At 38.5% G+C, this 25,906-nt stretch overlaps 1 protein-coding gene and 1 pseudogene across 1 annotated transcript; both read left to right on the top strand.

The window, feature by feature from the left end:
* The first annotated feature begins 3,474 nt into the window (after positions 1-3,474).
* Positions 3,475-6,225, top strand: LOC115431090 (potassium channel subfamily K member 13-like; annotated as a pseudogene).
* Positions 6,226-14,262: 8,037 nt separating this feature from the next.
* On the top strand, positions 14,263-21,866 carry LOC115431795 (calmodulin). Its single transcript, XM_030152440.1, has 6 exons — positions 14,263-14,456; positions 17,969-17,999; positions 18,733-18,876; positions 19,553-19,659; positions 19,802-19,937; positions 20,137-21,866. Exons 1-6 carry the CDS (start codon positions 14,454-14,456, stop codon positions 20,163-20,165), a joined length of 450 nt encoding a protein of 149 aa, XP_030008300.1. The 5' UTR covers positions 14,263-14,453; the 3' UTR covers positions 20,166-21,866.
* Positions 21,867-25,906: the final 4,040 nt, after the last annotated feature.

Below are 25,906 nucleotides of genomic sequence, written 5' to 3'. Positions count from 1 at the left end.
TCTGGATTACAGCCATATACCGCAGGTGTTAACAGGTGCTGAAGTATGTGCGAGAGAAAGTTGATTCTCTACTAAATCATCAGGGGAGCAACAGAGGAAACTGATGAGCCTGACCTTTTCCACAGTTTGTTTTGTTCCACTTGAAATGGCCAGACATTTTTATGGACCACATTTTCATGTTTCATACTGGGATGTCTGTGGGTGTGAGTATCAATGGAAAAATACCAGACATACTGTTAAAAAAATATAGCAAACAAGTGTGCTCAGTTTATGCCTACGTGCAAGCAGAGGAGTCGACTGGACTATTAACCATCAAGGGTTGGGCCCACATTCTTGTTTGTCTGAAAGATTATTTTCAAACTGTGTGAGGGTTACATGTGGGTTAAGGGGGAAAATATGGAGAAAGAAGAAAAGACTTGTTATTGTTTTACCATGTAATCGATATACCAGATAATAAAATAAATACAACCCCAAACAAGAAATAATTGGTACAGTTTACAAAATGCAAATTAAAAAAGGATACAATCACAATGGTAATGACTTTATTGTATTTAATTGTGGATATTATGAACCCTTATCTGGTCAGTTTCATTTCACATGTAGAGAAAAAGTTGGGACAAGGGCAGTAAGGGCCAAAAACTTGCTAATTTTACCTTATCAAAATCTGTTTTAGCGGACCATGCAAGTATGAGAGGGGGATTTTTTTTAACACTTACACCAATGTATTGGAGTAATGCCATTTTAGTGTTAAAATGTTCAAAAGATGCTTGTGCATCCACATTTTATTTGCCTGACTTTGGAGCAGTGGCAATTTCTCACAGACTGCAAGGGAAGCCCAGCTTCCCCTAAAATTACGAAAATTAAATGGTTAAATATGTACGATTGTGTTGACATTTCATGGACTACAAATGTGTTAGAACACGTTCATCTCAAGGATGAGTTCGTTCAGAATCAGCTTTATCACAAATCAACAGACTCGATGTTGTTCACTTCTCATACATTCCCATTGTGCTGTTTTTTCAAATGATCTCTGCTCAGTGCATTTGCCCGTAGATGCCCGGCGTCCATGGACTTCTATGGGACTGAGTGGAACAGTTTTTTTCATTGCCTCAAAAGTGGACGGTAATTGGATAAATGCCACGATGTTGTCCCACCCCCAGACGCCGGGCGTCTCTGGGGGTGAATGGAGCTGTGGGCAGAGCTCAGCTGGGCTGGAAGCTAGGATTTCACATGCTGATTGGAGGATCGGTCAAAAGGGAGGGGACCCTCGCTGGGAGGAGACCTCGGGGAAGACCTAGGACATGCTGAGAGACTATGTCTCTCAGCTGGCCTGGGAACACCTCGGGGTCCCCCCGGAAGAGCTGGAGGAGGTGTTTTGGGAGAGAGAAGTCTGGGCATCCCTGTTTAGACTGTTACCCCCGCAACCCGGCCCCGGATAAAGCGGAGGACAATGGATGGATGGATTGGAGGATCGGTCAAAAGGCTGAATCCCATTTGATTGACAGCTAGTTTGAGCTCTACTCCTTCACTGACACAGTTAAGTTTAATACTGTCACGCATTCTGCTGTGAAATCAAGAGAGAAACCACTACGAAATTACATGTTCATTTCTTGCATTGTAAATAAAACACACTCATTGTATTTCCTTGTTTCAATTTAACATAATTTCAACATTTTCTTGTTTACTTGGTACAATAAGACCATTTTCTTACATAGGAATGGAGGGCCAAATTTATGTTTAAATAACTTGACTTTTTTTTTTTTTTTATGTAAGCCAACAATGAGCTTCCCCTCTCTGAAAGACGAGCAGCCGGAGGGAAAGAACCTGTTTTAGTCTGTGGTTAATTTCTCCCTCTTTACTTCCCCCTGTGAAAAAAGGAACAGTGGGAAAAACTCACAGGAACTCAGTCGTCATCTCATTTCTGAACTGTCTCTGGAAAAGCAATAAAATATTGCAGGGATGACATTTTCTATTCAAAAGGTCATGATGTCTCGGGAACTTTGGGTTTTTTGTTTTTTTTTTCAAAACTGGCATGAATGTTCACCTGAAGAACTGACTAGAGTTTATGGGTCAGAGTCTCTGTCATGTAACAAAACATTTTTCTGACAATTCTGCTACGGGTCAGAAAAAGAATAGTGATGAAACTAGAAGCACTCAGAGAGCGCAGACCTCCGCCAAGGCTGATCAGTGGGCACCCCCGTGGGCCCCCCCACCCCCGATCACCACCAAAATTTAACCATTTGTTCCTTGTGCCAGTATCAACATTTCCTGAATTTTTATCCAAATTAAAGGCACAGTAGGCCAAAAGTAAGGGCACCCCCATTTTTATAAAATTGAGATAAAATCTGCCTTCTGGATCAGATCCGGATCAGCCTTTGAAATGTGATAGAGGACCCCATTGTCAATTCCTGAGTTAAATTTCATGAGTTTTTGGTCAATAATTAAGCGAGATATTGGGAAACGAAATTTTGGCCCCATTTACCACAATGTTAACGAAATTTCAAAGTGATCCAGAATCCAGGATTTCTTCCGGATCACCCCCAAAAGTCAATCATTTCTTCCTTATCCCATTTCCAACAAACCCTGAAAATTTCATCAAAATCTGTCCATAACTTTTTGAGTTATGTGGCACACTAACGGACAGACAAACAAACAGACAGACAAACAAACCCTGGCAAAAACATAACCTCCTTGGCGGAGGTAATTATTCACTGAATTCATACAGTGAGAGATTGAACAACAAAGAGCTATACCAAAAAACAATGTTTACAATTCACCTAAAACCCTATACTGATTAGAGTTGCAATAGTACTACTGGTCAAAAGTTCTATGTTTGAGGTTTATATCTGAAAGCATGGTATATACTGTGATTCCCTGAAAAACTGAAATTTTTACAAATTCAACAGTGGACCTGATACCAGAATGGCAACTGAGTTGTACAAAAATAATAGATGTGGTATAAATGATAAAGGTAGGTAAAGAAAGATACAGCCCTCTCACTGGTTCAGTATCTCTAAAACAAGCTCATGAAAGAGACACACATGCATCTTGTGCTTGGTGTTTGGGCCAGCGTTGACAAAAACACACTAAGGTGGAGAAAGCAGGCATACATTATGTTTGTGCATGTTTGTAGCTCATAAAGGTAAAGTAAAGATGGATTATTGAGCTGGAGATAAGCGGCAGGCATTCATGGATCATTCAAGCCACTGTTAAAGCCACACTCAGACTCAGAAGCAACAGTTACAGCACAATATGGGTGTTTAGTAAGTAATGTGATTTTAATTTCACTTATGAATAAGACAGACATGCATATATGAGCTGTAGGCAATGACAGATGGACGTTGCTTGGCAGGACGACAGATGGGATTAAACAATGATCATTTATTCTCATTGCTGCTGTGCATATCTTTAAACAACTTAATGGTTTTACAGTACTTTGTGAAATAAAATAGTCTGGAAACTCAACAAGTGACGATGAAGAAAGAATTGTTTGCTGCTGCCCATCTTTACTCCCCGCAGGGAAGCAGGTTGTTTTTACCTGCTTGGTGTACTTATCGCTTTTATATGCTTGCTGGTGCTGCCATATTTTCTTCGTTGGAGAGGCCAGCAGAGCTACATGCCCATCAGCTCTGGAGCCAGAGGTTGACAAGCTTAGTCGGGAGCATAACATCAGCTGTGAAGACCTTAAATCTCTGCTGCGCCATTATGAGGAGGCCAGGATGGCAGGGATCCCGGACAGAACAAGGCAGAGCCCTCTGGGACATCCCCGGTGCCTTCTACTTGTGGGAACTGTAGTGTCCACCATTGGTAAGTTAAGAATTACGATATACCAGTAATATAGAGCATATTTTAACACTGATTAACAAGCCACAAGTCAAAATGTTTGTAATGTCATTATTTCTTTATAATTAGACAAGACTCATGTGTCAGATTTCTTTTTGTTAATGTCAAGCCATTTTTTAAATGAATTGTATTTTTTAAAACCTGATTTAATAAATAAATGCAAGAAAGAATATATCAATAATACAAATTTGTAGGAAGCACACAATTTTGAAATGCATGTAAAGTGAATATGAACCACACTGTATATGAGGTTAGGTTACTTTAGGAAAGACCAGGGAGACTCACTTTTGATGGTTATCCAAAAAATCAATATTTACCTCAACCTATAGATGGTAAATATGCCTCTGAGGTAAAAATTAAACCAGCCTCACCTCTGGGAATCAATTTATAGCCTTCCTATCCCTTTATAGCCTTCCTATCTCTCGTCACTATCTTTGGACTCTCTCTGTCTCTGTGGAAACCAAGGGACTTGGTCCTGGTTCACTTCAATCAATTTCCTTTATATAACAACTTCCTTGTTTACTTACTGTTATTTTATTATATGACTGTTGTGTGGTACAAAGGCACAAAAAGAGACTTCCATATTATTGTTTCCTGATGAAACAACTTACACGGCTCCATTCTCACATTACTTATGAATCCTAATTGTTTGCATGTACAAAATTGAATCCTGTTTTGTTTTTGTTTTTTTTACCTCCGCTACTTTTAGTTTTAATTTCATTGCCCTAAATCAATACCACATCAAAGTTACTGTAACATGTAACAGCCTTGTATTATATTCAGTGAATAATGAATCTATACCTACAGATACATAGCTTTGATTCATTGGTGGTTTTGGTAGACTACGTCTAGGTGTGTTCTATTACATAACGTCCCCCGGCTGTTATACTGTATAACCCTTTTAATGTATATGTGGAGACATTATGATTGAGTGAACCTTAAAAGAAGTATGAAAAAAAATTAAATGGACATCATTGTGCAAGGAGATTTTCATATTCTTATTTAAACTTGAGTGTTAACATTTATGAAGTAGCTGAAATTATTTGATGTTATGGGGTCATCTCTCATTTTCACATTTCCATAAAACCACCAGGCCATCTTAAGTATCTTTGACATTGAAGTTTACAAAGCAATAGGTGACATCATGGAGGGACTGTCCACTATTTATATACTGTCTGTAGTAGTGTTGTAGTCAAGAACACCTAAACTGACAGCAGGTCCAGACCAAGACCTGTTCAGAAACCCAGAAGAGGAATTATGGGAAACAAATATAACAGATTACAGTATGACAAGACTAAACAATATGTTGGAACCGTTCAGCGGTCATGAACTTACAAAAAGGCCAAAATGACTAATTTCCTTAAAAGTTCCATTCCAATCCAGTCATTAAAAATTTTAAGTAAACAAGAGTCAAGGAAGGAAGCCACATAACCTCCGCTAGACGGAGATAACTAAATTAAACTCATACATCAGACTGATCTGTAAACACAAGGTCAAGCTCTCAAGGGGTTTATTTGTTTTGTGGATATTTTAAATACATCCTTAAAATATCTTCCTAAATGTCTGCATCCACTCTAAGTCAGCTCCTCTGATTTCTTTGTTATAGGTTTTGGAGTGTCAGCCCCGTCCACCATTACAGGAAAGGTCTTACTTGTTTTCTATGGTTTGCTCGGCTGCTCTGCATCAATACTCTTCTTCAATCTCTTCCTGGAGAGAGTCATAACTTTTTTGAGCTTTCTCATACTCTGGTGGCACAGGAGGAAGGCCCAGCACAGCACATTGGAGGGCAGACGGAATGAAAATGACAGCAATGAAGAGCGGAAGCCGTCTGTTTACCAAGTGACACTCGTCCTGTTTGTTGCTGTCCTGGTGATTGCATGTGGTGCAGCATCAGTCTATTCAGCCATGGAGGGCTGGACTTACCTGGAGTCGCTGTACTTCTGCTTTGTAGCTTTCAGCACTGTGGGCTTTGGAGACTTTGTGAGCGGTCAGAGGGAACATCATGAGGACACCCATGCATATAAGATTGCCAACTGTCTCTTGATGCTCTTGGGAGTGTGCTGCACTTACTCTCTCTTTAGTGCCATCTCTGTCATCATCAAGCAAGGACTGACCTGGATGCTGAAAACACTGTCTTGGATGTACAGCAGCATGAAACAATACAGGCTGCAAATAAGACCACTGTTCAAATTCTGTCAAGAAGACTGTCTACATAGACAGAATGTGCAAACAGTTCCCAGCTCAGACCACAACCTGCTGTGGCGCTCCTGTGTTCCTAATGTTGTTACTAAATGCCTTTGTAATGAAGCTAAAGTGGAAACAGTGTGCCACAGACACTTAGACAGCGTCAGTGGTAGGCCCACGCCTGAATGGTTGAACTAGAATAATACTGTAAATACTGTCAAATAAAACAGAAGCATTACCAATGTTTTCCCTGCTAAAGATACATTGCCTCTTTCAGAAAATTAACCCGTGTCCGTAGAGGTTTATTTCTGAGGACCCACATTTAAGAAATTAATAAACCATTGCAACCCAAAACACAAATCATGACAAAAGAAAATGTATGTACATGTTCCTTAGTACATCGAGCAGGTAAACCAGCCACTTAGAGGAGATGTTATTTAAAATAAACAATGACTCATTTTTTTCATACTCATCTGTAAAATAAAGAGAATGTACATGACTTACATACCAGATTAAGCGTTTTGTAAAATTATCAAAGTCAATTGTCAAATGCTTGAAATGCACATTCACTTGATCCAAATAAAACCTCTTGCAAATCACAAGTGAGTCCTGGCTCAGTCTTTGGGAATGAATGTGTTAACGCTATGTGTTTTGTTCACCAGTCTTTACGGGGTCAGATGAAACTGTCATTTATTTTACTCAAACCAGTTTTGGTGCAAGGTGTACATTTATAATGATTATACCTTGAAGAGAATAGGGCAGGGGAGCACAAGGTAACATAGGAAAGCATTAAATACAAATGCTCAAAGTGAAAGACTGACAGAAAAACATTTCTGTAAAATAAGTTTTTAAAAAAATAACAAAATGAATTGTTAATGTATAACAGATTTTTCCTTCTGTGTCCACAGGTACATAAAATCAAGCACCTGAGCATGCAGACTGTTTCTACAAACATTTGTGAAGAATGGGTCAGCACTCAGGAGCACACTGAATTCAAGCATGGTACTGTGACAGGATGGTACCTGTGCATTCCTGAAATTTGCTCATTACTAAATATTCCAGTCAACTGTTAGTGGTATTATAATAAAGTGGAAGCAGTCGGGAACATCAGCAAATCAGCTACAAAGTGGTAGGCCACATACAATCACAGCACATGCTGAAGCACACAGTGTGCAGAAATTGCCAACTTTCTGCAGGGTCTATAGCTACACATTTCCAAACTTCTTGTGGCCTTCAGATTAGATCAAGAGTCGTGTATAGAGAGCTTCATGGAATAGGTTTTCATGACTGAGCAGCAAACATAAAGTACTAGACTCTAGAGCAGTGGACACTGTTCTCTGCAGGGATTAATTATGAGTCTCTGTCCGGCAAACCAACGGATGAGTCTGAGTTTGGCAGCTCCGGGGGAATGGTAAGGGTGAAGGGGGGGATTTGGATGTGGGATTGATTTCCTTAGTTCTTGTAAAAGGAACTCCCAATGCGTCAGCAGACTAAGACAATGCCATTCTCTCAATGTTGTAGAATCAGTTGCTGATAGCCCCTTCCTGTTTCAACATGATTATGACACAGATTAGTAAATTTAACGAAGATGAAAGGAAATGACCTGCATAGAGTTCTGACCTCAACCCAGTAGAGCCAGTAGCTGACCCCACCAATGCACTTCAAAAGAATGGTAAAAAGAAAATGTCCATTACACTCTCCTAAACCTCATGGGAAGGCTTTCCAGAAGTGATGATGTGATAGTTGAAAAGGGTGGGCCAGTTCCTTGACCCTACAGATGAAAATGTTATATCATTAAAGTTCACGTGTGTAAAGGAAGACATCATAATACTGTTGGTAATATGTTGTACAGTAAAAGTAGAAGCCAAATCCAAAGAGAGAAACACAATAAAACACTACTTTCAGAACTTTCACTACTTTCACTTTTATTAAATAAAGTCTCCTGTGCAACACATTTGTTTTAGGCACACTAGGGGCCTGATCTACTAAGATCCCAATTGGCATGTACTAATTTGCTTGCGCAATCTAGAATTTTGCGTGTGGGGTTGAACCGCGGTTTGCGGGTGATTTACAAAGATTGTTTGCGCAAATTACAACAGGTGCAAAGTCTTGGAGACCGCCCTATTTAAATGAGGGTTTTTTACTGGAGACAATACACTGTAAAAACTGCTCTGGGATAAACCAGCACTAATGGGAACAGCGTGCTGAATGATCCAGACGTGCGGAAATGTAACGTTGGAGAAGTTTTGTCATAGAAGGTATTGCATGACTCATTCATTTATTTATTTTTCATTTTAAAGGTGTGTGTGTGTGTGTGTGTGTGTGTGTGTGTGTGTGTGTGTGTGTGTGTGGGTGTGGGTGTGTAGGTGTGTGTGTGTGTGTGTGGGGGGGGGGGGTAGTAGTTTGATTGAATGACTGTCAGGTACATATAATTTTGTCACACTGTAGCCTAATGTCGGTGCATATTTTGAATCACAATCATCGGGAGTGTTGGGGGGGCTGCATACGTCTTAATTATTTTTTCTTCCGTCACTCCAAAAATGTTCACACCAGGATGAAAAATGCATTCTTTGCATCTCGTTTCATCATTTCCATGTCTCCTAACCGCAGCCATGTGTGAACAGTTACACGTCCAACCCGTTTGCACCTCCTTTTGAGATGTGGTAAATATAGACGCAGTTTCTATGATCAAAATTGCTTTTGAGTTTGATAAATCACTCTGCATTTGCTAAATTAATATATTTACATTTTCTCCTCCACCACATGCACAACTGTGTGTAAACACCCCATATTGCATATTCATTGTGGCAAATGTACTAACTGGATCAGACACGCTATTTTGCACCTTTGAAAGACACAACCCTTAGTGCGCACTGTTAGTAAATCAGTTTGAACATTTTTTGGCGAGTTCAATGACTTTGCACACGTTTTAATGTAACAGAGTCAATTATTTCGCAGCAATGTGGGTATGTATATGATATTGTTTATTGTTATAATTACACAAAATCTGTTCATTTTATTTTCATTTCTTTTGGTTGGTACCTGATATTGTGGGCCTCCAGGTCAGTATGTGTAACTTTTAATTTGAGTCTGTTCTCCAACGAGCAATTTACAGTGTGTCACTGCACGCTATAACCAGAGTTTTCGCGCCTTTGCCTCTTCCCTTTTGTTCCAGATTTCTGTGGGAGAGGTAAGCAGCCGTGCAGTTCATGAAAATTTTTGATTTAGCCTCTGCTAATTTAATTTTTTTACATGAACTGGCTAGTTCAGGCTGTATGAGGTGTTTATAATGTGCTGAAACACATTTCTTTGTCGTTTTGGTTTGTGTAGGAGCTTGTTTTACAGGGGTCACTAACCGGAGGTTTTTGTGTTTTTCTGTCACTTGTCAGGTATGCTGTATTTTGTTTTAATAATTTAATGTATTTGCCCTTTTGTTCTGGATTTCTGTGGGAGAGGAGCTTGTTTTATGGGGGTCACTAACCGGAGGTTTTTGTGTTTTTCTGTCACTTGTCAGGAATGAAAACTCAATAAACGGAGACTGCCACCAAAGACATACGTGCGGGTCTCGTCCTTAAAAAAAAAGGAATGCAACGCAGAGTTCGAGACCACCGGTTACATTAATACACACAAACCTTTAGTAGATCAGGCCATAGGAGATTTGGTTTGTGGTACATTTAAACTTTGTAAACATTAACACACAAGGTTTACAAAACACAAGATGGGTAACACATTACAGGATATGTGTGGGAGTATGATGGATCACCCAGACCCTGATGTTACAATATTATCTCATAGTTTCTAGTGACTACTGGAGGAAATAAAGAATGGAATGATGACCTCCACTAACACTACACCACTAAATACAAGCTGATACAAATACACTTCAAAGAGAAAGAAATTCCCCAAATAAATGTGGTCTTTTTCATTTGTACTGTTTATATAAGGCATAACATTCCAAACACCCACACTGACACAGGTGATCTAAATGTCTTCAGGGACAGCTACTTCTTACCAAGTATTTAAAGCATCCAGTTTGGTACTTTGATAAACACTGCTCCAAAGATTAAGACTACTCTCTGTTATCAGATCAGAACACCACAATGGAGACAGATAACTACTGCTGTATACATTCTGATCAAATCATCCTCCTCAAGTTTTGCATCAGTTTTAGAGCCAAAACCAAACATTTCACAGAGGCTGTAGATTGTTAGGATTGGGTATGCGAGTGCATAAAGTTCTGTCAAGTGTCTGAAAGGCCTGTCCTCCTCAGAAAAATCAGGAGATAGTTTGACTTGTACATGACAGGTCAAACTGTGCTGGTATCTCTAAGTCAGAATCCAGAGGTCTGCCTCTGGAAAGTCTGTTTGTGTTCTTCAAACTGCTTGTAATTCAGCAATCCACCAAACATCGGTCTTTTATGACCTTCAAATCTCTTCCTAATTTGTGCGAGTATGTAGTCGATCACAGCCCTGTGAAGGTCTGGTGGAGCATTCGGCTGTCCCATCACTTGTGTGGTCTTGTCAAAGATATCACTGTGACTTCAGCTTGCTCCACCTTGACATTCTGAAAAAACAGTCTGCAATTCTGGCCAGACTAAACAACATGTCTAGTGTCTTGCTTTGTAGAATCCCAAAGAGCACATCAACAGTGTCGATAATACCAATACAGGAAAAAAGAAAAAAACAGAGGTCTAACTTTTTAACTGCACCCATTGTCCAGATGCACCATGTACAGAGTTCTGGTCAAGTTTGAGTTGAGGAAAAGTTCGACCAGCTCAGTGCAAACAATTCTGCTACAATTCCACTTCAGCTGTCTTTGATTAAACTCATCCAGAAGTTGGTGCATTTGGGAGAAGAAGTGAAAAATGCAAATAATCCACTGAGATTTGCAAAAGCACCTTGCAATCTTTAATCTTGTAAAGCCTGAACCATTAAATCATTGAAAGAAAATTCCAGTTCTTTGAAACTGGAGCCTTTATTGGTCCTTCTGAACAACCAAAAAAACTCTTTTTTTTTTCAAATATCAATTTCCATGTATGAGTTTCAATTTTGTATCATATTTCATACATCAGGTCTCAATGCTCAAATATTATTATTTTTGAACAAACAAAAAAACATATAACATGAACATGCCTAACAAATTGGTAATTCCTTTTCAAAATTGGCAAAGTTCTGCCTCCTGGCAATCTTGTAGTGTCACTGGAAAGGCCTCTGGTGAACAAATTCCTTCCACCTGTTGGATTATCTATCTATTGCATGTAACTAATTGTATACATCAGGTTTTCAAGAAAAAAAAATCACACTGATCATAGAGGGCCTCAGAATTCATGTATTAAATATGATATGTTCGGCGCTATAGGGTTAGTATTTGATACTCCCTTAACATCTCAACTGATTCAAAGCTGATTTACAATTGTAACTCTTCTGTAGATGCAGAACCAACCCTACTAGACCCTGGGTTTGTTTTCTTACCTGTAAAATCCTCAAACTTTAAATATCTCTCCTTTTTCCCCTTTCTTCCTCTTTCAGTCATATACCTGAGGATATATGAGAGCTGAACAGATAACTGGACTCAGTCATCTCATTGACCATAACGGCCAGAAACTTTGTTAAATTTCCTCTTTGATTTGATCCTTTATGACCTCAGCCACTGCATTTATTAGCCCATTCTGAATTTTTCCTGATGTCCCTGAGAAAACTAGGGCTGTGGCAAGATTATGCCTCAAGTCAGCATCATGCTCAGCAAAAAGTGTTGACAAACATGTAGTTGGTTCTATTCAGTGAATCTCTGCATTCATCATGTCCTCTCAAAGATTATTCTTATTTTCCCAAAAAGAGGACACAGTCAATAAGGTGCTTCAGGATGTTCCAGACCCTTCTGTGATCCTCATTGTTAATGTTGATCTCACCTTCCCTCTGCTCCTTCAGCTACAAATCCACCTGACATTCATCCAGTGTTTTCAGACACACTACTCACATTATAAAACACTCACAGCCTCGGTGTTTAAGAGCTGCCTTGGTGTAGCCCTTCAGACCCCAAAAGCTAGAATAATTGTATGTCCATGTCCTGTACTTCAAAATGTCAAAACCTCAAAATGTAAACCTGGTCAGCAAAACAGCTTGTTCTGCTTGGGTCTAACAGTAGCCACTCATAGCTTTCAGTTATCATCTGTGTAATAGTGCACAGAACATTTACTGGCCTTTTTTAGTGAATCTAGTTTGGGTAGGTCTTACTTTCTCTTTTTTTTCTCTTTTTAAAACAGTTTTTCCAGTATATCAGCAATAACTTCTGGTGTAATGGTGAAAGCAGATGTCATTTTCCTTTTGCTTAAATTCACATTACATTTCAGAATTTTATGATGAAAGTTAATAGCATAGGGCATGTTATTGAGCCCAGAGGCCATCATTTAACATCAAAACATAAATGTCACTGGTACTTATTGCAAATCAGATGTGCAGTCTTTCAGCAAAGCTTAGAATTAATAGTAGTCCTGGTCCCACTTAACTGCAATCACCGTGAAGTGTGGAGTGACTTTTTGGATGTAGGATATTGCAGTTCAACCTCAATAAATTTAACCATAAGCAGTTTTGTGGACATTACATTGATGAAACTGACTAAATACTCAAAAAAGACACTTTACACACACTTTTCATTTTTTACTGAGCCAGCAGGGATGTCTCTGTCTGCAAAGACAGCCCACCACTTCTTCATGAATATTTTATTTAGAGTCCTCTGGCCAGTTTTAGTTGCTAACATTGTAGGTAAATATCTCCCTCTACTGACAATTTTGTAGCATGCCATGCTGAATCTCAAAAAGGTAACCATTCAGGCATATGTACTGTACATATAAGTAATAAACTAAAAAAACAAAATCAATACAGACTAACTATGCGTTCCCTGTATGCAGTCATTCATAAATCAATCATTTCATCAATGTTATGTTATTATATTCTCACCTCTGTCTGTTGGTCTGAGTTTAGAGAGCTGACATAATTTGTGTTTATACTAAATTAGTACAAATCCCCCTCATTTCCCACTCAGAAAGAAAAACTCTTTTTTAAAACTCCTACAATAATATAATATTTTACATATGTGTTCCTGCAAAATATTTTAAAATGTCCTACACAGTGTACTAATCAGTAAGTAGTAATTGTAGGTAGTCACATACACAATACTGAAGCATAGCTTAGACAGTCATGTTGTGAAAAATTATTATAATATTATTATTATTTTCACAAGTTTATGGTTCCCTGATTGTTTCTAAGGACATTTCCTTAAAAATGCTATGTCTTCAGATAATAATCATATTAAGCCGTAATATTATTGGACTGGACTTGGAGTTGCTGAGGAGTATTCATCACATGAGGGCTAAAAAGAAAAGGACTACAGACACATCACCTCTGACACATCAGATTCCATACTTGCTACTTTTTTTTTTTGTACTAGTGTCATTTTAAAACATTTCTCTTACGGGTGTGCATGTATGGATGGATGAATGTACAATTTTATATGAATGCTGTGGGCTTTTGTGGATGCACTAATACATACATATACATACACAAAATGAGTGAATTGAATTGAATTGAATTGAATTGAATTGAACTGAACTGAATTGAATTGAATTGAATTGAACTGGAATTTGCATAGAGGGAAATAGAGATACAGTCTATCAAAGTAAATTCAATGAATTTTAATACGTAGCATATAAAGTGTAGCCTAATGTATAAAATATGAACCAGTTATGATCCTTGGTTCTAACAAGTTTCTTGCAGCATAACATTAATTCAATCTGCAGAGGCTCCTTTATGGATCAGGTGAACAAGTTCAAGTAATTTTAACTGTAACCACAAGTAAGTGATACATAATGAAGTAAAACACGCACGTTGGATCACCACATGACTAATATTATATGTGAATACACTATATCAGTATGAGTAATTTCTTTTTTTTATGATGAAGAATGAGGATTTAACTCAATGAGCCACTTGTGTCATTGTTAAACTTCTGACACGAGTACCTGCTACAGTGATGAGGTTGGTATCCCTGCGCGCCTAGTGCAGAAGCACTTTGTTTTGCTGTAAGAAATTATTAGGAAGTAATGTAGGCCCATGGTTATTAAATGTGTGCAATTATTTAAAAAAAATTCCCGCTTAGTGGTTCTTGTTTGGTAATGCCATGGTTGTAAAGAGGATGTCCAAAGCAGCGGAAGGATATGGGATATAGCACTTAGAACGGGGCGTAGTACACCCGGCGTCTCAGGATTCCAATAAGATTTCCGGGCAACTCTGCTACACCGGGGTATAATCTCAGCAGATTTGCAGATACATTTTGCAACAGATCTCGATTACTTTTAAAGTAGCACTGCAAGTAAAGTGTAACATTAGACACCTTTTCATCTACGTGGAGCTTGAAAAGTAAAAAGGATAATGGTGAGTATAGGATGGCTAACGTTAACGTGTGTAGCTTAGCTCGTTTTAGCTAACTAGTTAAGGCTACTGCTAGCGCCGTTTTCACTGCTTTTGCACCTTTGAATTGTAGCATTCACGCAGTCTTGATCCAATAGTTCGCATTATTCATATACATTTAAGAGTCATCGTAATTCGAAAAAAAAGTCTATGTAAAACTAACGTCAGGGGAGCTAATATTAGCTTGCTGACACGGTTTATCAACTGAAATCTGCAGAATGCTCCGCTGTTGCGTGACTCGTGAAATAATCTGCAGTCATGTTATGGTTAAACTGTAAATTTCGACTCATAATTTTCCGTGTTTTTAATATTTAATCAAGAAAAGTGGTTTTGTGCTAATGAAACAGTCAGCTGCGTAGCATTGACCTCGCATTATGAGAGGATCCAGTCCCGAACAGGGATCTTTTTTCTGCTGTTATGTGAAATCACCCGTTTAAGTCCATTTGCGAGTGTTAGTACTTAAGTCACATTCGTTACATTCCATTTGGTTGAATCGACATTTGTAGTGGGTTTTTTTTTATCATTAGCTTTGTGTTGAGAGTGGGCGTGGTGAGGTGTAAAAATAGATCTTCCGGTGTTAATGTGGACTCCTGGTTAACGCTGCAAGACAAATATCTAAAGTCTTTTATCTGACATCGCACATAACAGGTTTGTGCAGTATTGGTTCCACATGCAGGGACATCATCGGATTGTTTTGAATCTAGGGTGACATGCGCAACAAGCGGAAAAGGTTGTAATCTTCGCCAAATGCGATTACATAACTTGACAGGTAGTAGTATGTTGCTAACCCTTAGCAACAACTGTTTCTCAGATGGTACGTGGGGTTTCTGGTGGTGACGATGCAACATTCTGGACTATGTATTCTTGCAGAGACACCATGACAGCATCTCCTTACGTATTGCGCCATAACGTTGAACCGCATTCTGCTCATGCTGAATGATCCTCTTTGCCACCCCTCCTTCCGCGCCTCCCCGCATTGAACCAAACCATGCTTGGTGCAGTAGGCTGTCAGGACCCGCAATGCACCCTCCAAAATGGGAACTAAATGTATCACAAAGCCATGTTGTGACACCACTTGCTGAATTTCTGTATTGTCTGTCAAGCTTCCTTCATCTGTCTGTTCCTTCCTTTGTTGCATTAAATTCGACATGTCTGTAAAAGAGATTGCCATCTGCCAAGTGAGAGAACTTGGAATATTGCACAGTATCATATCCAGCAACATGCAGCTCAGACAAAATTTGTAAGCTTTAATGGTAAAAGAAACTCCTCGTAGCTAACTGTTTCAGCATGAGAATATGTCATTATCTCCTGTTTACCAATGAGTTGGAAGCTATTGATACTTTTTTGCGAAATGCTTCTCAGAGCACTAGTAGAAATCCTTATGACACACAACTGTGCTGTGCTCTGATCCAGACACTGCTTGCTTCAGCACCAGCGTATTTGTTGACAGTGGGCAGAATGGATACTCTGCAGTTGCTCCCCTCTTTTTATCCCCCACTCCCCCAACCTCAGCAGTCAGTGACTCATTGAATCTGACTCGAAGAGCACATGGCGTTACCACCCTGAGGTACAAAAAAGTGAGATTTAAAGGCTTCAGTTTTAAGGGGCTTTGAGAAAAGAAGTTAGTCTTCACCTGCAGAACAAAACCACAGGGAACAGTAGAAGTACATTTTACGAGAACTTTATCCTGTAACTCTGTATGACATGAGTTATTTTTAGTTGAACCTATAATCCTATCTGTTCCCAAATAAACAATAATAAAACTAACATAACCTCATCCACTAGCTAACATTAAAACTGTTTTATTGGGGACTTCTAGGATTTATGTGCAGCCAATGATTTCCTGTTATCTGTCATTTTACCAGTTGCTCCCCAATCTTGACAATGTGAGAGAGTTCAGACAGACAAAAACAGCCATCACTGTCAAGCAACAGTTGGCACAGGGGTTAGTCTGTGATAATGAACCAGGCTTCACATCTGTTCAGTAAAAACATAAAAAGAGCTGGTTAGTTGCAGTGATATTCAGTGTGCTACATTGGCGACCCTGTTCGTGTCTCACTAATTATAGCATGTGTGTGTATTTCTGGCTGTGGAGTATTTATACTTGTCCCTCATCACACTTTCTCAGCCTGAAGTGGGCATGTGGAGTGACTTAGACAGGTCTGGTAAGACCTCACGAGGATGGCAGAATGACATCTCAGACTGAGATAAAAAGACAAATTGCTGTGTGAACACAGCCCCTCATGTCATGTTCTGTTGCTTTAACCAGTTTTACAACAGCAGTGAAGATAACATTGACTTTCAGATCTGTCTGGAACATGGCTTTAATAATATAAATAAATAGGCTGATAAAAATGTTCTAGTGTCTAGACACATTGTAAGTCCATTTAGTCTATGATTCACCTCCAGTAACTGGTCCAGCCTTGATTTCTTATTAATGATAGCTCTAAAAGATTAAAACACTCAGGAGAAAAACCATACAAAATTGAGCACTCCTGATTTTGATTTGAGCAGGGTTACCTGCTTTGTGTTTGGATAGTTTTTGAGTAGGGTCCAGCTGTCTGATATTACTCCCTGGTTTTATTGAATATGTTTATAGTGCTTTTACATATTCACAGATTTGTTTATGTTGGTTACACTGTGTAGTCAACAACAGATGTTCCACAGCAGGGTTAGGGTTGGGACAGTGTAAAGTGATTTCTAACCATTTTGACGTGAAGCCAAACAACACTCTGAACCGGTTTACGAAGTGTGTCGGATATTCCACTGGTAGAAATGTGGCTGAATGAGAGTGTAGCGACTCCAGTCCACCACGTAGTGCTAAACCTCCTTAACCTGGTTTGAAACTGCCGGTAAATGACAAATGTATGAGAAGAAGCAGCAGGTGTGAAGTAGTGCAGGCACAGTTCGAATAAGGTGTGGACACTGATCTGGCTGTGCAAGGCTAAAACAAGGCCTTAATTAGTTTTGACATGAATTAATTAATTAATAAAGTAAATACAAAAAATGTTATGGTAGGAAACATGAAATAATGTTATTTCCAGTGTAATATCTCAAACGGTCAAAGGTAACTTACCAATCATTATTTTTTACTTATCTCCTGGCTCGTTATCCTAATTTTGTCTGATTTATAGTGTAGTATGTTATCTCAACATTTGGGAGGTTCGTATTGTCGCATATTTAGTTATATAATGCAGAGCAAAGTTGTGCAGTAACCAAATAGTAATTTAGGTTTAGCTTCTTAATACTGGTCACCTTCTGAAAGCAAGATAATTGTATCAAGTTATGTTTATCTGTCAGTACCTTCCAGTAAAATCGCCTAAAATCATTCCCAAAATGCAGCTAAATTTGCAGTTTACCCCTGGTGCTGCTGTTAAGACATTGGAGTTAAACCACAGATTTTCTGTTCTTTAAATCATTGCATTACATCCATATGCACACCCAAGTATATTAATATTTCATCTCATGTCTTACAGGCTGATCAGCTGACTGAGGAGCAGATTGCTGGTAAGTGCACAGCTTAACCATCTTCACAACCAAATTCAAGAACCTGTGAAGTCAACCAAACCAGGGGTAGATGTACAGTTGGTAGTTGATTCTTTGGTAGTCCTGATCATGTCCTACCTCACACCACTGTTTCTCTCAGGTTTAAATCAGATGCAGTGATTTGGTTAAAATTTAAATTACTGAGACTATGGGTCAGGAGCATTAGGATAAATAATAATAAAAATACATAGGAGTATTTAGAGGGGGGGTAGGTGAGGGTTCATTAATGTAGCATCTCACTTTTTAATGCCTAGAAAATAATGGAGAAAGGCAGAGCTGTCAACACGTCTTTCTTTCAAACCAAACCATTTTTTTCACCAAATTGGCTGCACTTTGTCAGCTATGTGTTGAAGTCATGCCTTTGGTCTTCCGTCTGTTGTCATGTCTACCTGTCGTGTCTGTGTGTGTGCATAATTTAATGATTCAAGTTGTCACTTTACTGACTCCTGCTGCAAAGGAAAGTTGATGAAGCTAAGCTAACATCAGTAAATAGTACCTTGTGTACAACATTTGTGGAGGCCAGGGTGATATGCAGTGCTTTGATGGCTCTTGTTTTTCCTCCTAGTGTCTGAAAGGCCATTCATTGACCAATATTAACACTTAAAATGTAGTTTTTTCCTGACTATGTGAAAAGCTGACTGTTAAGTGTCTGATTTTTGGGTGGTTGTTTGTACTTTATTTTTGTAACATGCAGAGTTCAAGGAGGCATTCTCGCTGTTTGACAAGGATGGTGATGGTACCATCACTACCAAGGAGCTTGGGACTGTGATGCGCTCTCTGGGACAGAACCCAACTGAGGCTGAGCTGCAGGACATGATCAACGAGGTGGATGCTGATGGTGAGGTGGAAAAACAAGAAAATTAAAAATGAATTTCTATGTTTACACATATAGGAAATATGTCATTTTCAAGGTACTGCTGCAGAGAATTGCCCAAAAAATGGCAAGGCAAATGAACAATGGCATTCTTAATGGAATAAACACAGGGATGTAGTGTAAACTTGGTCTTTTCAACACATTTGAAAGAGGAAAATGTAAAGTTTTGCTGCAAGTGCACATGGTGGTGATGTTGAGCAGATTTGAACATTATTAGTGAACATACATGTACCTATTTTTATTTATCGAATGACATGCAGACTTCCTCCATCTACCAGATTATTTCTGTCCAGTTACATATTTGACAGAATGTGTTTACTGGCTAAACTAAGATAAGATGTAAGGTATTTTTGTACCTGCAGCCGATAGTAAAATAGAAATAAAGAGATGCAGTACACAAGGTAAAAAAAAAGCCATGTCTCAATATAAATGTGTGTATATAAAACAGTGGCATGTACAAACAATTGACAGTGTTGCAGATGTGGATAAGGTGCATATACAGTGTTCAGTGTTTTTCCTTGTTGTCCTTAATGCCTGCTCATGTGTCTGTTCAATTGATGTGACCACATTTTGTCAGTTTTTTAGTATGATTGCTTGTTGACAAATTCCAACCCTTACACTCCCTTTTCTCTCTGTATAGGCAATGGTACTATTGACTTCCCTGAGTTCTTGACCATGATGGCTAGGAAGATGAAAGATACAGACAGCGAGGAGGAGATCAGAGAAGCCTTCAGAGTCTTCGACAAGGTACGTGAGAAGTAAAGCTCTACGTTTGCCTTCAGAAGTACCTAATCGAAGGCAAACTGCTTTTGAGAAGAAAAGGTAATTTTTTTCCATCACAAATGAGCTTTGGCTTGAAACACTGAACAAACGCTGTCCTCCCCTGCAGGACGGCAATGGTTACATCAGTGCAGCAGAATTACGGCACGTTATGACCAACCTCGGGGAGAAGCTCACTGATGAGGAGGTGGATGAAATGATCCGCGAAGCTGACATCGACGGCGATGGGCAGGTCAACTATGAAGGTGAGATGTTCTTTTTATTTTCTACAACATGTATTTGTCATTTTAGAGCAGTAGAAACAACCTTTCAGCTGCTCGAAATTCTAACCCTCTGCTCATATTCTCACTGTCATGTTTAGCTTGTGTTAGTACTTCCAGAGACAAAACTAACTGGCACAGTCAGTTTCATTCATCATTAAAGAGTTTTTCTTCTTTTTTGCAGAGTTTGTCCAGATGATGACTGCCAAGTGAAGGGAGCGTTGACATTTCTCTCAATGTTGCTTGTCCTCTTAAGATTATTGTCTTTAAGAACAAAAAGGAACAATTAAAAAAAAAATCATGAAACTCCCCCCTAAAATTATATAATTGTAGAACTTTGCAATATGTGCTTTGATACATCCAACTACTTCTAAGGTATCTGTCTAGCAAACACCAACAGAATAATCCCTAGAGAAGTTAACGGACCAAGCTTTAAGAGGGCTGAAGCCCCGTACTTCAGACCAAGAGTCTGCTGAGTCACCCAGCATCTGATTAATTTAGAGGAAAGAGCAACACTGAAAAGGCAGAGGGATAGGAACCCATGCCACAGTTCGTATAGAGAAGTTGGCTATTTAATTCTTTCCACTATGTTTCAACAAAGAAAATTGACTCTCTTGCACCAGTGGCAGTTGTGATTCTCTTCATACTAAATTGGGTTCTAGTACTCTTCTTGCATGCACCCTTTCTGTGGCGGTCTCTTGTCACAACAAGGTGGCTCTGATCCCATCAGAGGTAGTGGTCAGATTGTGTACACACTGGAGGTATATACATCACTATATAGCTATATATCTGTAAAAATTTGTGTAACTATTGAGTGTTGCAAGAGCAAATAGTTGCAATGTAGGGTGTTCGTTGGTGCTCAGATGGAAATGAGCATTCTTAAACCTTGAAGAGTTTGGACAAGAATGAGACGGAAAAAGTACAAAAGGTTTTTTTTTTTCTTTTTTCCCCCTACGGGATGTTATTTCGTCTTGTTTTGAGTCGTGGGCTTAACAATGCCTGGAGCACTGACTGGAGGCAGTAGTGTGCTGTATTGTTTCAGGGTGATTGTTGTGAAAACACACTCAAGGACTGCGGTTAATACATTTGTTCTGCAAACAGATAACCTGATGATACAATATTGATGTAATGCTTTATAAATGTGTTCTCAAATATTAATGTATTGATGACAAACTTTGGTCACCAAATATATCTCTATATATTAGTGTATCGTAAAGTTTGCATTGCCTATTGTTGTAGTAAATGACCTGTGACCTGTTTTCTCTTTGGTTTTAAAATGTGCCATAATACTCTCAAACGCCTCAACCTTCTTGCAAGACTTGTAGTTAATTAGAATATGATAAAAGTACTTAATATAACAACATTAAAATACATGCAGTTGAACATATTTGCACTTTGGTATGAACTATATGGATATTAAAAAGGTTTTGTTCTAAAAAGAAAAGAAACCAAATTTCACTGTTGCTGCTGCTATAACTACTCATGTTTTACTCATTTTTCGTCTTTGTTGGTGTCTGATCTTCAGTTTCTAGTCCGGTGATTCAATTTTCAATCTGCTTGCTGTTTTACTCAGAAAACATATACTGTATATTCACAAATACTACTTGTGGTGGATGGTTTATTTGGGTTAAGAATTAAGATGGGGTTGTAGCACAGAATTGAGCTTTAGATGCAAAATCAGCTTCAGTGGTAAGATTTTGACCAGTTGGTTAAATTCAAGGAGCAGGTTAGTGGGGGTATATTAGGATTCCTCATTAAACTTAAATACTGCTATGTTTGAGGTGTTTTAATTGGTTACCTTTAATCTATATGCCAGGAGGTAAATGGTTATGGACTGTTAAGTTATGAAGGTATTAAACTGTAAAGATGTGATATATTTTCCATAAATCAATAAATTGACTGAGCTTTACTTCACCTGTATTTCCCTGTCATGTTTGATCAAATGTGCATGTTTGATGCTGTTGATTTAAAGGAATGACTGAAAAATAAATTGTTGGTTCTACTTAACACTTACTAGTATTATTATTAGCTGGTATGAGTGTGTGTCCTCTCCCTGCCAGTGTCCCTGAGCCAGAAATGCTAATCCCATCCAGAAGCAGACAGTCTCTGATTGGGTCAGGGCAGGTCACCCCAGCCGTTCAATGGAGAAACTAACCCAGGCACAGACTATTTTTAGTGGCTCATGGGATTGCTGCAGGAGCATTTTGTAATCCAGGTCAGGTACTGTCGTGACCTCTAACCCCAAGAGTCCAAATTCAGACGAGAAGCATTTTCATCTCCAGCAATGGACGAGATCAAGAGCCAATGAGATGAAGTGTTATGTGGAGCAGGTAGATGTCGTGGGGAGTGTGTCCACATGCTAATCTGGTTGCTGCAGTTAAGTAGATAAAGTAAACGAATTAGGAACTAGGAGCACACTCAGCAGGACAATAAAAGCTGCACTGTCACAGGCAGGTGTGATTATCCCTGGGTTTGTATAATGATGGAACAGTGGGAGGCTCATGCAACACATACACAAAGTAAGTGGTTTCATCAGGTGCATTTTAAATGGACTATAAACCAGATAGGAGAATGTGTGGTTTTTGCTAATAACCAGAATTAACTTTTATTTACTATAAGATTTTTTTTTTTTTTTTACAAGACCATGAATCTGCACCTATATATCTAATTAAAGATGAGAAAATTACACATCATCATGAATTTTTACTTTAGTAAAAGTGGCAGTGTCAAGTCATAATGTACGAATATTCTACTGCTGCTCTTCCCAAACTTAGGTTTGCAACCCAAAATGGGTCACAGAGCTGTTTCATTGGGTTGTCAAGTGGCGGAGTCAAACACATAAGGATATGAAATCATCCTGAGACCCAGCAATGCAATTTTGTTCTCCATAGGGGATGAAAGATTCACAGCTTTATTTAAAAAAACACAATCACTGTCAAGTGCAAAGGACATTTCATTAAAATTATAAAACACTAATCTGACAAAAAAAACAAAACTGTTGCATCATGCTGTGTCCAGTCAAGGCTATTAGTATTATAATTATTTTATTTTACTATTATAATGATAAGAATTATTAGCATTATTAATATTTTTTTTTATGACAATTATTTCATGTAAAAAAAACTTATCCTTTCCTGGGTCTCGGGAGGATATGCAAGTTTTTTTTATATATGTATAAAAATTTGAGTGTTAGTGTTCTATGGATGGTTTTATGAAGAACAACATGAAAACAATATACAAGACATTTCCTCTGTTGGAGGCAGTTGTCGACTTTACCTTTATATCAGTAATTGACGTTCCAACAAATTGTACTAAATTCAAGTAAAAGTCATGCTTTCAAAACCTTAAGCAAAAGTCCATGAGTATTAGTATAAAGTTAATAAAAGCTAAAGTGTAGAATGATCCTTTTCAGTCTAGTGTATAGATATATTTGTATTATAATTACAATTGCTGTGGTATACACCGTTGGCCATAAAGTTATAATAAAATATTTTTATCTCTTCTCATGAAATAATCCTGATCAAGTGTTTCGTTCTTGATCGATAAAGTGTAACTGGGACTCAATATGTAATGATTGTACCTGGTTACTGATGTGTATAAATAGGTATAAAAAGAGAAAAGTGTCTAAAAACAAAATAATTCCAACTTTATGGCCAACAGTGTAATTACTGTACTGATGGAATATACTGTTAGGCAGCTTCATTTATTGGTTGTTTTGTATTATATGTATATAATATCAATCTCTAAAGTGTCTAATTGGTGACTGAAATTATTGCAGTAAATATACTGACGTCCAATGGAAATATTCAAGTACAATTAACTTCAAATTTGTGCTGAAGTACCTCAAGTTGAGCACATGTCCGTAAATGCTCCTACAAACACGATATGGAGGAAAAGAATGTGTTCATAATGTGGACACTAGGGGGCAGTGTGCCTTTAGATGACAACCCAACCAGCACCATGAAGTGTAGGACAAGTGCAGCTTGTTTGGCCTGTCTCACACACAGGAAGGAGATAAGACAGTCTAACTGAAAACAGCTGAACACACACATTATCTAACAAGCTTTTGCTCTTTTAGTTAACCACGACTGGAAGTATCTTGTTTCAGACAACAGGCTCTTCTTGAAATACAGAGCAGAATGCATATGTACAGTGTATGTGAGTGAATACGGGTGTGGATGTGTGCATAGATTCTATAGTAAGTGTGTGTTTGCTCAGTGCACCACACCCACGGCCCATAAACGATTCTTTTATTCCTTCTGCCATCAGGCTTTTAAATGCCAGTGACAGTGTGTAGTATAGGGTGTACACTGTTCATTTACATGTGTTATTTTTTAGGTTTTAAAATCTATTTTATCTGTTTATTGCTACTGCTGTACTTTATGGCTGGACCCTTCAGCTGTCCTGTTCATTGATGGATCTGTGTGTTTTGTGGAATGTGTCTAGTGTCTAATGTCCTGTCCTTTGCATGTCTGCAAACGGAATTGCCCCTTGGGGATAAATCAAGTGATCCAAATTTGAATTTGAATCTGAATCTATTTGTGCACACATCACAGTGTAACCTAATCTCTCTTTTACTCAAGCATCTATTTCCATTGGAGTGGGCTGTATGGAGTGTAAACAACTACAAAAACTGTACTGTGCAACGCAAAATCATTCATGAGGGGTCAGACTGGGTATTTCTCGATGTGCGTGAATGTGTATTTTTCTACTGTTCTTCGATCAGTGAAATGCTTATGCACAACTTGGTCTTGACCAAGTCGATACAAGACAGCATCTCCTAGTTACGTAAGCACCGTCTTACACGCATCTGTGGCTCCTGATTTTAGTCAGCGTCGTGTGGTTATTGGTGTCATTTGTCACTTTGCATCAGACAAACCTGCTTTTAGGAAGAAGATATGATGTCCTGTACACTCTATCATCTTCCTCACCTCAGACAAATTGTATGACGTTGTATGACTAAAACCAAATCTTGGAAAGGCTTTTCCTATCTTTTCTGTTGGGGCAAAAAAAGCAATTTCTCTTTTAATTAACTCATAAAGACCCAGTGCTACTTTTATGGCTGTTCTTAGATGTTTTTTTTTTCTATATATTTAACATTTCCTAAGTGATTTAACACCATTTCTTACAAAATAATCCTCTATATTTTACATTTTTCCAGTGAAAATCAGGTATTTTCCAATATTTAATGTACTGATCAGAAAAAAATAGTGGACCACCCCTTTCTTTCTTCAATTTCTTGGTCATTTTAATGCCTGGTACAACTAAAGGTAAATTTGTGTGGATAAATATTAGGATAACAAAAAAAAATAGCTCTTAAGAATTTAATTTAAGAGCTGATATCTAGCCATTTTCCATGTTTTCTTGATAAAAACCAAAATCACTTAAGTTCTTACATCAATAGCTATGGCATTGTACTGACAAAAACAGTGCTTTTAGGCATTCCGTGTTTTCTTTTCTGTCTGTTTTAGTCACATGATACACACAGGAGTTAGAACTTGATTGCATAACCATTGTTTTTGATGACTTTTGATAGTCTAATAGTTTTTTTCCGCAACTGTATGGATGTTCTTAAAAGCTTTTTATTGTATCAAAAAAAGAGAAAACTGAAGAAAAGTGACTTTTTTTAGTAAAATATATCATTAACTGAACATAAAACAACCATCTCCATCCAACTCCATGGGTTTTACTGGTGAATCAACGTTGTAGAAGATGACAGTGTTTCCATGTTCACTACGGAGCCTCTGAACGTCCAAATGGGTCATATCTGGAGACCATGAAAAGATCCATCCATCCATCCATTCTCTTCCGCTTATCCGGGGCCGGGTCGCGGGGGTAACAGTCTAAGCAGGGATGCCCAGACTTCCCTCTCTCTAGACACCTCCTCCAGCTCTTCCGGGGGGATCCCGAGGCGTTCCCAGGCCAGCCGAGAGACATAGTCTCTCCAACGTGTC

The sequence above is a fragment of the Sphaeramia orbicularis genome, chromosome 13 (genome assembly GCF_902148855.1).
Source record: "Sphaeramia orbicularis chromosome 13, fSphaOr1.1, whole genome shotgun sequence".
NCBI lineage: Eukaryota > Metazoa > Chordata > Actinopteri > Kurtiformes > Apogonidae > Sphaeramia > Sphaeramia orbicularis.
Note: the sequence above shows the minus strand (reverse complement) of the source record. Positions and strands in the feature narration are given on the sequence as shown.